Raw genomic sequence first — 11,925 nt, forward strand, 5'->3', positions numbered from 1 at the left:
CTTGCACCTAACCCATCGCATCAGAGCTCCCAGAGCAGAAGCGCCGTGCGCTGTGCTGGACACCCCAACTTGGCCTGAAGTGAGCGGAAGCCTGCGCAGGACATTCAATTCAAGATGGCGGTGGCAGCAGCCGGTCGTGTGCAGACGCTGTACCCGGCACTTCGGTCTGAGGTGCGTGAGCAACACGCCTAACCCTCACCCAGGAGATCTCCACCCCGCCCACCACTGACAAGAACCCTATAAAGTAGCCCCACTAATGGTCTTTCCAGGAGAACATGTGCTCTAGAGCGCCAGTTTGCACCTCTCCATTCTTTGACCACAGAATAAAGCTTTCTTTTGCTTCTGAAGTAGACCCTTCTTGGGGCCCGACTCCAAAGGGTCGGGAACACACCTTCTTAATATTGAACTCCCCTGAGGAGTATATCCGTCTCCAAGCTTTTTCAAATTTTTCTCTTTAAATATTACCCAGACGAGTTAGCTATTGGTCATCATATTTGTGTAATCAATATAAATTTGTGTTTGTGTTCTTCGGAATTATCCCACTCAGTACTAACTTCAACCATTGTTAGCTTCAATTTGCAGGCATTTTAATAAAATCTGTAAGATGTATTTCCCATTTTGTCGTAACTTCATACTCACAGGCCCACAACGAAAACCCTTGGGTTCAAACTCAAATTCCAGAGTTAAGTCCTCAAATTTCTAGTGAAAGCCGGTCCTGCCGGGAGAGTTCTTGAAACGGAGTAGGTACGGACGCCACCGCAAGATTCCTGGCACAGTGCGCCTGTGCGTCATCCCCCAGTGGACCTTTTGCTGGGAAGGGGGTTGGGGACCGGGGCGGGAAACGCAGTGCTGGAATCAGGTGGAACGCGCCGGGGCCACACCTCACGCGCGCCTGGCCTCTCGCTGCGCATGTGCGGCGCCTCAGGGCGGGCGTTCTGGGAGATGTAGTTTGCAGTCGGAGGTAACACGCTCCAGCGAGCCCCGCGCGAGGCGGCTTCTTCTGCGCATGTGTGCGCTCCAAGTCCTCACGGTGGTGACCCCGCGCGGGGGTGAGGCCCGAGAGGTTAAGCCCCTCACCTGGCTGGCCTTGGTCGGGGCTGGAGGTGCGCCGTGCAGAGGAGGATGGCGCGGGTATGAGGCGGGTGGGGAGTAATAGAGCTCAGCCGGACTTCGGGTAGAGGCGTGGACCGGCGTGTGTCAAAAGCTACAGTGACCCTTCCCAGCCCGAGTCCGCGAGCCGCGGGTGGGCGGGCTCCCGGGACTGCGTTCTTGCGGGTCGGGGATCGGGCGATGCAGGGGCTGTGCAGGTGTGGCGACCCGGAGCGCATCCACCAGTGGCCGGAGCGCACAAGTGTTTAATGCCCTCTGGGGTGTGGAAAGAGAACCAGGCTTTACTGAAGGTCTGAATTGTTGCCGGTGGAATGCTACCTGCTTTTCCAAAGGTGTCTAGCTTTAACCCCACAGCAACCCTGTAAGTCAGTTTTTCAAACTATGGGTTGAAACCCAGTACGGTCGTGAGTATGGGTGATGAAATCTGTTCAGTTAGTAAAGACTAGTATTTTTATTTGCCAGTGCTTTTAAAAAGTTGGGTTATAATTTACGTAGAATAATTTGCACGTAACTTACAGAGAATAAAAATGTAAAAATTGTTGTATACACCCATTTAACCACCACACCATCAAAATACAAAACATTTTAATCCCCCAGAAAGTTCTGAACCTTCCCAGTCAATCATTCCCCCCGTATGCTGAGAAACAACCAGTTTTCCACTTTCTACAGGTTAATTTTGCCTTTATAGAACATCATATAAATGGAATTCTATAGTATGTACTCTTGTATGTGAACATTTAAAAAAATAAAATACTGTAAAATATCACATATGTATCCCATGTAATAAGCATTGTTTCATGAAACTTACTATAGCTACATATGTATTTTTTTTCAATGACTATTTTTTGAGCATCTATGAGCCAAACACTTTCCTGGTGCTGGCTATTGACTATTCAGACAAAAATCCCTGCCTTTACGAAATTTTAGTTTTAGTTAAGTAGAGACAGTCAATAAACAATAAGCATAATAAATCAGTAAATTATGTAGTATACTAGAAGGTGATTGTTATACACAAAGAAAAAGTAGATCAGGGTAAGGGAAATGGGAGAAGGGTTAATTTTAAATTAGGTAGACAGGGAGCCCTCCTTGGTATCTGATGAAAGTCTTGATGAAATAGTGGAAGTGGGTGCTGGCCAGAGGGAACGGCTAGCATGGATGTGAGTGCGCACACACACACACAAACACACACACACACCTACATTAACGTTAGGTTGTTTTGTAAAATATATTCGTTAGCTTAATTTAAAAAGGGGTGGGTGGGTAAAGTCACTGGTACAACACAGGTATTATTTCCAATTTTACTGAGGCTCAGGAAGGTGAAGTGACTTGCTCAAGGTCAAATAGACAGCAGGTAAATTCAAGCCCAGATATTTGTTTCCAACTCTCCTACTTTTTACAACATGTCTCCCAGCCTAAAACACAGCATTTAACTGAACTCTGCTCCTCCTCAGCTTAAACCACAGGGACCTGCACCTCAGTTCCCCTGGGGCAGATTCCAGACAGACTGTTGAATGAATCTCACCATGTGGACACTATATTTCCAAGTGTATAGATGTCTTTGCGTAGATCCTTGGTCCCACTGAGAGCCCAATACTGGTGCATCCTACTTTCAAACTGTAGCCTATCTGTAGTCCTACAGCCCTGGTTGGAGTCCACAGAACGCATGACTAGAGGGTCAGAGAAGGGTGTACATCAACTACCACTTACATTTTGATAAATTTCTGACAACATCATTTTTGATGATTACAAGTTTACTTGGGGGGTATATATCTATTTGACTAACCAGTTCTTTAATTTGCTCCAACTTTAAGTTTGTTAAAAAGTGCTACAACAGATATCCTTGTAGCTAAATCTTAGTGCAAATCTGTGGTTTTCTCTCAATGAATTCTGGAGGACCGTGGGGGAAATTCTCCCACAGTGGCTTCTTCAACCCAACTGTTGAGGCAGCTGTGTATGGGTTGTTATGGTCACCTGTGTCAGGGTTTATTACACCAGTGGCTCTGGAATCTTCAAGTCATACCTGGTCTCACATGGCTCATTCTCTTAAACCTATCTCTGTCTTCATAGATCTCTGCTTTCACCCAAGGGTTACAGAAAATGACCAAGTCCCAGGTGAGTTAGTTTGTTTTGCTATACAGGACCAGTAGTACAGGATTGTAAAAATGACCACATGAGCTGAAATAGTTCAAAGCAATCTTAATAATCAATGAGATTTGCCCCATTGGTTACAATTATTCTGTGACCTTAAACTTTTTTGTCAGAACATTGAATCCTCTCTTGGCTATACAAGTATAGGAAAATGAAAAATAATAAAAACAAATATTTAGTACACTGTAATTTGAAACATTGAGAAAGTGTTTTATTCTTCATTAAAAAGCTTATCAAGAGCGGTTTGAACAGTGCCTTCTCATTGTATAACTTTTGACACTGAGTAAGCATTTTTTCTATGGCTTGACATATTGGCAAATTGGATCAGCTTCCAATATTTGATCCTTTGCATTTAGGACAGTCAGTTCTGGACATGTAGTGGGTACTCAGTAAATATTTGTTTAATGACTTATTATTAAATGAATGGCCTAATGGGTAATTATTTCACAAGTATAAAGTATTTCAAATATGAGTTTTGTGTCATGCACAAAATAGAACATAAATCTAGACAAACAGGCATCAAAGCACAGTGCTGGAGAAACAGAATGAGACCAGTTTAGTGCAATATCCCCCAAAACGAAGTGGGACTAAATTTTGGGAAGCACTGTCAACTAATGAACATGGTTAGAAACAAGTTGCCATGCATTTTTTCCATTTTATGCATTATAGATCATTTTAGTTGGAATAGGAATGTGTTGTTACAGAGACCAGTAACATTCAAGGACGTAGCTGTGGATTTCACCCAGGAGGAGTGGCAGTATCTGGACCCTCCCCAGAGGGATCTGTACCGGGACGTGATGCTGGAGAACTATATCAACCTCATCTCAGTGGGTGAGGACCATTTCCCAGTGTTGATTGGTATGCACCTGGTTGACTGCTTTTCCTTTCTCAGTTGCTCCAAATTGCCAGCCCTCTGAAATACTTTTACTAGTGTAGCTCTGAGTCTCAGTTGATGACAACTGACAATCTTTGGGGAGATATGGCTACATGTTTGTTTAAAAAACCTCTTTTTAAGGTACAAGTGAGCACCTTTATCAGGCAGTCCCTGATGAAGCTGAGAGTTCAAAGGACCTGAAGCCCAAGTAGCTAGGTACAAATCCCTTATCATTTCTCATTGACAGGATGTAAAACCACCAAGCCTGCTCTGATCTACAAATTGGAACAAGGAGAAGAGCCATGGATGGTGGAGAGAGAAATCTCAAGTTGGAGATACCCAGGTGAGTTAGGTGAAGAGTTGTGTGGATGGAAGTGAATGAAATGAAGTTCACAGTTGGTTAATGAGGGCTGGCATCTTTGAGAAATATGCTTCAGATTCTCTTCTTAAAGGCCTCGGACCTTTGGAAATAACTGGGGACAGTTAACATAAGTTTCATATCTACCTGAACACCATTTCTGTGTACCACCATCACATATTAGTGTGGGTTTTTTTGCATGGCTGTTAGAGAGTTACAGTTTCTCCTTCAGGTGTATTCTGCCTGTGATCCCTATCAACTTCATTTAGGACCTTGAGAAGATATTTTTCTCTTTTTTAAAATTGTGACAAAATATAGACAACATAAAATTTACCATTTTAACCATTTTTAAGTGTACAGTTTAGTGGTATTAAGTACATTCACATTGTTGTAAGACCATTACCACCATCCATCTCTAGAACTCTTTCATCATCACAAACTGAAACCATTAAACAATAACTCTGTTCCACCTTCCCCCAGCCACTGGTACCCACTATTCTACTTTCTATAGCTACGAATTTGACTATTCTAGATACCTCGTATAAGTGGAATCTTAGAATATTTGTCCTCTTGTGTCTGATTTATTTCACTTAGCATAATATCTCAGAGTTCATCTATATTGTAGCATGTGTCAGAGTGTCATTCCTTTTTATGGCTGAATAATATTCCATTGTAGTATATACCACATTTTATTTATCCATTCATCTACCAGTGAACATTTGAGTTGTTAACCTTTTAGTTGTTGTGAATATTCCTTCTATGAACATTGGTGTACAAATATCTGTTTGAGTCCCTGCTTTCAATTCTTTCAGGTATATACTCAGAAGGGAAATTGCTGGATCATGTGGTAATTCTCTATTTACATTTTTAAGGAATTCCCATGATATTTTCCACAGCTACTGCACAATTTTATATTCCCACCACAAGGCACAAGTGTTCCAATTTCTCCACATCCTCACCAACACTTGTTATTTTCTAGTTTTTTTAAATAAATAGTCATCCTAATTGGTATGAAGTGTATCTCATTATGGGTTTGATTTGCATTTCCCTAGTGATTAGTGATGTTGAGCATCTTTTCATGTGCTTATTGGCCATTTGTATATCTTCTTTGAAGAAGTGTCTATTCAAGTTCTTTGCCTATTTTATTTTATTTTAATGTATTTATTTTATTTTATTTTTGGCTGCACTGGGTCTTTGTTGCTGTGCAGGATTTTTTTAGTTGTGGTGAGCGGGGGCTACTCTTCCTTGTGGTGCATGGGCTTCTCATTGCGGTGGCTTCTCTTGTTGCGTAGCACAGGCTCTAGGCGCATGGGCTGTAGTAGTTGTGGCTTGCGGACTCTAGAGCGCAGGCTCAGTAGTTGTGGTACACGGGCTTAGTTGCTCCGTGGTATGTGGGATCTTCCCAGACCAGGGCTCGAACCCATGTCCCCTGCACTGGCAGGTGGATTCTTAACCACTGTGCCACCAGAGAAGCCCCCGTCTTTGCCTATTTTAAAACTGGGTTGTTTATATATTCTGGATATTAATCCTTTACAAAATATATGATTTGCAAGTATTTTCTCACATTCTGTGGGAATGTAAAATTGTGCAATAGCTGTGGAAAATATCATGGGAATTCCTTAAAAATGTAAATAGAGAATAGAGAATTACCACATGATCCAGCAATTTCCCTTAATAGTGTCCTTTGACACAAAAAAGGTTTTAATTTTGATGAAATCCAGGGGCTTCCCTGGTGGCGCAGTTGTTGAGAGTCCGCCTGCCAGTTTACCTATTTTTTCTTTTGTTGCCTATGCTTTTGGTGTTATATCCAAGAAATCATTGCCAAATCCAACTCCATGAGGCTTTTTTCTGTATTTTCATCTAAGTGTTTTATCTTTTTTTTTTTTTTTTTTGGCCACTCTGCAGTCACGTGCGAAATTAGTTCCCCAATTAGGGATCGAACCTGCAGCCCCTGCAGTGGAAGTGCAGAGTCTTAACTACTGGACCACCAGGGAAGTCCCAAATAAGTGTTTTATAATTTTAGCTCTTTAAGTCTTTGCTCCATTTTCAGTTTATTTTTGTATATGACATAAGATAAGGATACAACTTCATTCTTTTGCATGTAGGTATCCAGTTTTCCTACCACCATTTATTGAAAAGACTGTCCTTTCCCCATTGAATGATCTTGCTACTCTTGTAGAAAATCATTTAACCATATACATGAGGGTTTATTTCTGGGCTCTCTATTCTATTCCTTTGGTCTGTCTATCTGTCTTTATGTCATTACCACACTGTCTTGATCACTGTGGCTTTGTAGTATGTTTTATAATCAGGAAGTGTTAGTTATCCAACTTTGTTCTTTTTTTGGAGTGTTTCACTACTTGGAGTCCCTTGAGATTCCATGTGAATTTTAAGATGGATGTTTCTATCTCTGCTAAAAAGTCACTGGGGTTGGACCTAGAGTCTTTGATCTTCATTTCTCTAGCATTCTAGCCTACCCACCATCACTCTTGCGTTGTCATAGTGTCTTTTTTTTTTTTTAACATTGTATTAATTTCCCAGGGCTGCAATTTAAAAATCACCACAGGGCTTCCCTGGTGGCGCAGTGGTTGAGAGTCCATCTGCCGATGCAGGGGACGCAGGTTCATACCCCGGTCTGGGAAGATCCCACATGCCGTGGAGCGGCTGGGCCCGTGAGCCTGGGCCGCTGAGCCTGCACGTCCGGAGCCTGTGCTCTGCAACGGGAGAGGCCACAACAGTGAGAGGCCCACGTACAGCAAAAAAAAAAAAAAAAAAAATTACCACAAACTAGGCTTAAAACAACAGAAATTAATTGTCTTACAGGTATGGAGGCCAGAAGTTCAAACTCAAGGAACTTCTGGCCTCATGGAGTTTGGGGCCCAGCATGGTGGTACATGAAAGCACTCTGGTTCCCCAACCTGTGAACTTTCTGAACCCCCTCCTTTAGGGTTTTTATGGAGGCCCCATTACATAGGCACGATTAATTAAATCATTGGCCACTGGTGAGTACTTCAGTCTCCAGCCCTTCTCCCCTCTCTGGAAGTTGAGGCATGGAACTGAAAGTTCCAGCCCTCTAATCACATGGTTGGCTCCACTGGCAACCAGCCCCGATCCTTAGATGCTTCCCATAAGTCACTTATTAACATAACAAAAGACACCTTTATGACTCCCATCACTTAGGAAATTACAAGGGTTTTTGGAGCTCTGTGCCAGAAACAGGGACAAAGATGGAATATATATTTCTTATTATAAATCACAGTATCACTGGGATAAAAGATATGTGTTGAAGCCTCTGGGGTTCCAGTGGTAGATATAGAATAGAAATTTACTCATTTTCTTTAAAGAGTGATGACTTACATGTTGGGAACTGGGCCAGAAAGCTCTGTAGGATTGTTAAATTCTGAGCCAAGTGGTGCCTTTATTGCTCTGGATATAGGCAGCATAAGTGTAACAGTAGTCAGGTACTGTCAGAAGTTTATAAAATATCAATAGATGAAAATGAAGATTGATAGGAATTTAGATACAGGGTGAAAAATCTACTGCTTAAGATTACATTAATAGAATCCAGATGCTTGGAAAACATGATATAAAGCAGAAAGTGGCAAGAACATAGTTGTCTGCGGATCAGTAATAATAAATATAATTATATCTAACTAGTGAAACATTACATGCTAGGCAGTATTCTGAGTACTTAAAGCAATTGACTCGTTTAATCCTCACAAAACCCTGTAAGATAGGGCTATTATTATCCTTTTTTTATAGAAGGGGAAATTGAGGCCCAAAGAGATTAACTTGACCTGTGCCACACATCTAATTAGTGATGAAACTAAGATTGTAATCTGGATTCAGAGCCCACGTGCTTAATGACAGTTCATTTTCCATCTGTGGTAGGTAGAGAGCAAGGTAGGGAGAGCATTTAAAAGTCAGGATTGATTCAGTATCTATGAACTATTATAGAATAATATGATACACTCAGTTATCAGAATTTAGCAGTGACTAATCCTGAAGCAAGGTTGGCTTATCCTATGGCATATTTTCCTCTTACTGGACATAGGAATTCCTATGCCCTCACACCTATACAAGAATGAATTACCATTATACTGGCTACAAAAGTGTTCCTGTTTACAAGTAGAATTGATGGTTTTATAAAATCAGTTTCATGCTGCTGGATGAATAGACAAGAGCTCAAAGACATTGGAAGCAAACAGACAAGTGAAGATTAAACTACAGCAATCCAACAATGAGTTGATGAGACACTAGCTCAAATCTCTCTGTTCCTCGTCTGGTCCTTCCTTTATTTCCTCTAATCACCATTTTACCCTAGTCACTTTTATTTCTCCTAGATGGGCTCTTCCCATTGACCCTGTAGCAGCTGTTCTTCTTTGTTCCTTTTTACTACTTCTTGACATTATTTCCATTTTTCTCCCCAGTTTACAAAGTCTTGTTTGCATATAGTCAAATATATTTATGTTCATTGTCATATTATCTAGTTCTTTTACTACTACTACAGTTCTTTTAAAAGTTGTGGCTTTCCTGCTAAGCTCAGGGGTATAGATTCCATTTAGCCTTGGTATTTCTTTTAGATATGGATACTGGGTCTGCAAGTAAAGATTCAATCTCACAATAGGGCAAAAAGCTATGAGTCATAATACATTAGCAGAAATATTCACCGACATATAGTTTATTATGCTTCCTTCTAGAAAAAGTCTGGCAAGTTGATGACCACATGGAGAGGCACCAAGAGAACCAAGGAACACTATTCAGGCATGTTGCATTCACTGACCAGAAAACTGTGATGGAGGAAAAGCATAACAATTGTACTGCACTTGAAAATAGATGTCATCTGAACACAGCCTTTGTTTCTTCAAAACAAAGACTCCAAAGACGTGACTCGTATGGTAGAAGTTTTAACTATTTAGACTTATTTAGTGGTAACAGAAGATATGCAAGAAAGAATGAATGTAGTGAATGTGGAAAAGCCTTCTTCCAGAAGTCAGACCTCATTATACATAAGAGAACTCATACAGGAGAAAAGCCCTTTGTATGTACTGAGTGTGGTAAAGCCTTCAGCAAGAAATCAAATCTCGTTATACATCTGAGGATCCATACTCTAGAGAAACCTTATGAGTGTACTGAATGTAGAAAAGCTTTCTCCCATAAGTCACACCTCATTGAACATCAGAGAATTCACACTGGGGAGAAACCCTATGAGTGTAATGAGTGTGGGAAAGCCTTTTTCCAAAAATCACACCTCAGTATTCACCAGAGGACTCATACTGGGGAGAAACCCTACGTGTGTGATGAATGTGGGAGAGCCTTCAGCATGAAGTCACACCTCTTTGTACATCGGAGAATACACACAGGAGAGAAACCTTATGTGTGTGCCAGGTGTGAGAGAGCTTTCAGTGAAGTGTCCTGCCTTATTAGACATAAGAAAATCCATACTGGGGAGAAACCTTATGAATGTAATGAGTGTAAAAAAGCCTTTTCTGAGAAGTCTGACCTCATTATACATCACAGAACTCACACAGGAGAAAAACCCTATGAATGCAATCAGTGTGGGAAAGCCTTCAGACATAGCTCAGCCCTCTGTCGCCATAAGAGGACTCATAAAGAAAAAGTTTCTTAAAAGAGACACTAATGTGGGAATATCTTCAACTAAAAATTACAGTGACAGAAAGCCTTCATTAGAAATCAAACCTTATTATGTATCAAGAAATCTTAAGAAGAAGCCTATTAATTCAACAAATTTAGAAAAGTATGTAGCTATGTTTCTGTAGAAATCATATTTCAGATGTGATGCCAAAGTATTTCTAGAAGATATTGCAGAAAGTACACCTCCTTGCTAAAGGGTATATGCTTACTGTGGACTACAAAGACTTTTGAAATATTAATAAGTGGGCTAGTCAAAACAAAATTAGAAAATCATATATGGACAGTCTGCAAAATATGAAAGCATTATATTCCAAACTGTTCTACATTACATTATGCACCACATAACGTAAATCGTGTAGGTATTGGAATTGCTTACATGAAGCTAACAATTACGAATATAAAATAAGCATTATATATGTAGAATGCCATTACCAATTATTTTCCACATTAAATAATACTATTTTTCCTTTTTTTAAATTATTTATTTTAAATTTTTTTTTATTTTTTGGCTGTGCTACACAGCTTGCAGGATCTTCGTTCCCCAACCAGAGACTGAACCCAGGCCATGGCAGTGAAAGTGCAGAGTCCTAACCACTGGACCAGCAGGAAATTCCCTATTTTTTCTTCTTTTAGCAAAGTATGAATTGTAACAAAACATAGGGCATCCTAAATAAGAATTCTAAAATATAAAATAAACTTTTTTCCTGTTGTTTGTTGGCATATATAAAAGACTCCTGCTACTTCTTGATCAGTGATAAGAGTATGTAAATGTATTATTATTTACATAAAGTATATATGAGATAGATATCATATGAGAGTGAGCAAAAGAAAGTAGCCATGGTCTCTTACAACACTCACTACAATTTAAATAGTTGTTTTTGGTGACTAAATTACCCCCTTTTTTTTTTTTTTTTTTTTTTTGGGGACCCAACCCCTTTTTATATACTGTTATTGTCCCCCCAGATCCATATGTTGAAGCCCTAATTCCCAGTGTCTCATAATGTGACTGTATTTGGAGATGGAGCCTTTAAAGAGTAATTAAGTTAAAATGAGGCCATTAGGTGGGCCCTAATCAGTCTGACTGGTGTCCTTATAAGAAGGGATTAAGATACCAGGGATACAGATACAGAGAGGAAAGGCCATGTGACGAGACAGCAGGAGGGTGGCCTCAGAGGAAACCAACCCTGCCTGCCCCTTGATCTTGGACTTCTAACCTCCATAACTGTGAGAAAATAGATTTCTGTCTTTTAAGCCAGCCAGTCTGTGGCATGTTTTTTTGGCAGCCCTAGCAAATTAATATACACACTATTATTCATTTTCACTGGATTACTTCATAAGTTTGAGTATACAAACTATAAATACTACACAATCTAACAATATGATTGGAGGCTTGTTGTACTATGCACCATTTCTATCTATTTGGCATTTCCTAATTCACCTGTGATAGAATAGTAAGAAATACTTTTCATTAGGATTTTACAGTTCAGAAATATAGGGACTTTTTTCAGAGAGAATTATTCATTTAAAAAAATAAAATCCATTCAATAGTGGTGGGTAGATACCCTGTAAATTTCCACGTAAACATCCATGGCATTAGAAATCAACTTCTCCCTTATTTATTAATTTTAAATGCAGCCTCATTTTTTCCTAAAGTGAGTTTTAACAGAAAATTATGTACACATGTGAAAAACATACCAGAGGTGGTATAAGAGCTCTCGTGCTGCAGGCAGCCAGATTCTAGATCTACTTTGAGCCTTATTTTCTCTTCTGTGAATTAGAG

General features: G+C 40.2%; 2 protein-coding genes across 3 annotated transcripts in view; one reads left to right on the forward strand and one right to left on the reverse strand.

Annotated features, from left to right (window-relative positions):
• The window catches only part of LOC112402729 (zinc finger protein 300), a 91,825-nt gene extending 91,128 nt beyond the window's left edge, over positions 1-697 (reverse strand). Inside the window, exon 1 of the mRNA XM_024749928.1 lies at positions 640-697. The gene's annotated coding sequence lies outside the window, so the exon portion shown is untranslated. The remainder of the gene's footprint in view (positions 1-639) is intronic.
• Positions 698-1,049: 352 nt separating this feature from the next.
• On the forward strand, positions 1,050-11,052 carry LOC112402778 (zinc finger protein 300-like). 2 transcript variants are annotated; one of them, XM_024749948.1, is made up of 5 exons: positions 1,050-1,131; positions 3,178-3,222; positions 3,963-4,089; positions 4,380-4,475; positions 9,191-11,052. In XM_024749948.1, the coding sequence occupies exons 1-5, from the start codon at positions 1,123-1,125 to the stop codon at positions 10,117-10,119; spliced, it is 1,206 nt and encodes a 401-aa protein (XP_024605716.1). In that variant the 5' UTR covers positions 1,050-1,122; the 3' UTR covers positions 10,120-11,052. The 2 variants fall into 2 exon arrangements, with proteins under 2 accessions (XP_024605716.1, XP_024605709.1); XM_024749941.1 differs by lacking the exons at positions 1,050-1,131; positions 3,178-3,222 and having other exon boundaries at positions 3,842-4,089.
• Positions 11,053-11,925: the final 873 nt, after the last annotated feature.

This window comes from Neophocaena asiaeorientalis, unplaced genomic scaffold (genome assembly GCF_003031525.2).
Source record: "Neophocaena asiaeorientalis asiaeorientalis breed wild unplaced genomic scaffold, Neophocaena_asiaeorientalis_V1.1 scaffold548, whole genome shotgun sequence".
Classification (NCBI taxonomy): domain Eukaryota; kingdom Metazoa; phylum Chordata; class Mammalia; order Artiodactyla; family Phocoenidae; genus Neophocaena; species Neophocaena asiaeorientalis.

Excerpts from the sequence above, each read along its gene's own strand:
- LOC112402778 (XM_024749941.1), top strand. The coding sequence starts at position 3,873 with ATGAACATGGTTAGAAACAAGTTGCCATGCATTTTTTCCATTTTATGC. Across the intron at positions 4,090-4,379 it reads TATCAACCTCATCTCAGTGG|GATGTAAAACCACCAAGCCT; the intron begins GTGAGGACCATT and ends TCTCATTGACAG. Across the intron at positions 4,476-9,190 it reads CTCAAGTTGGAGATACCCAG|AAAAAGTCTGGCAAGTTGAT; the intron begins GTGAGTTAGGTG and ends GCTTCCTTCTAG.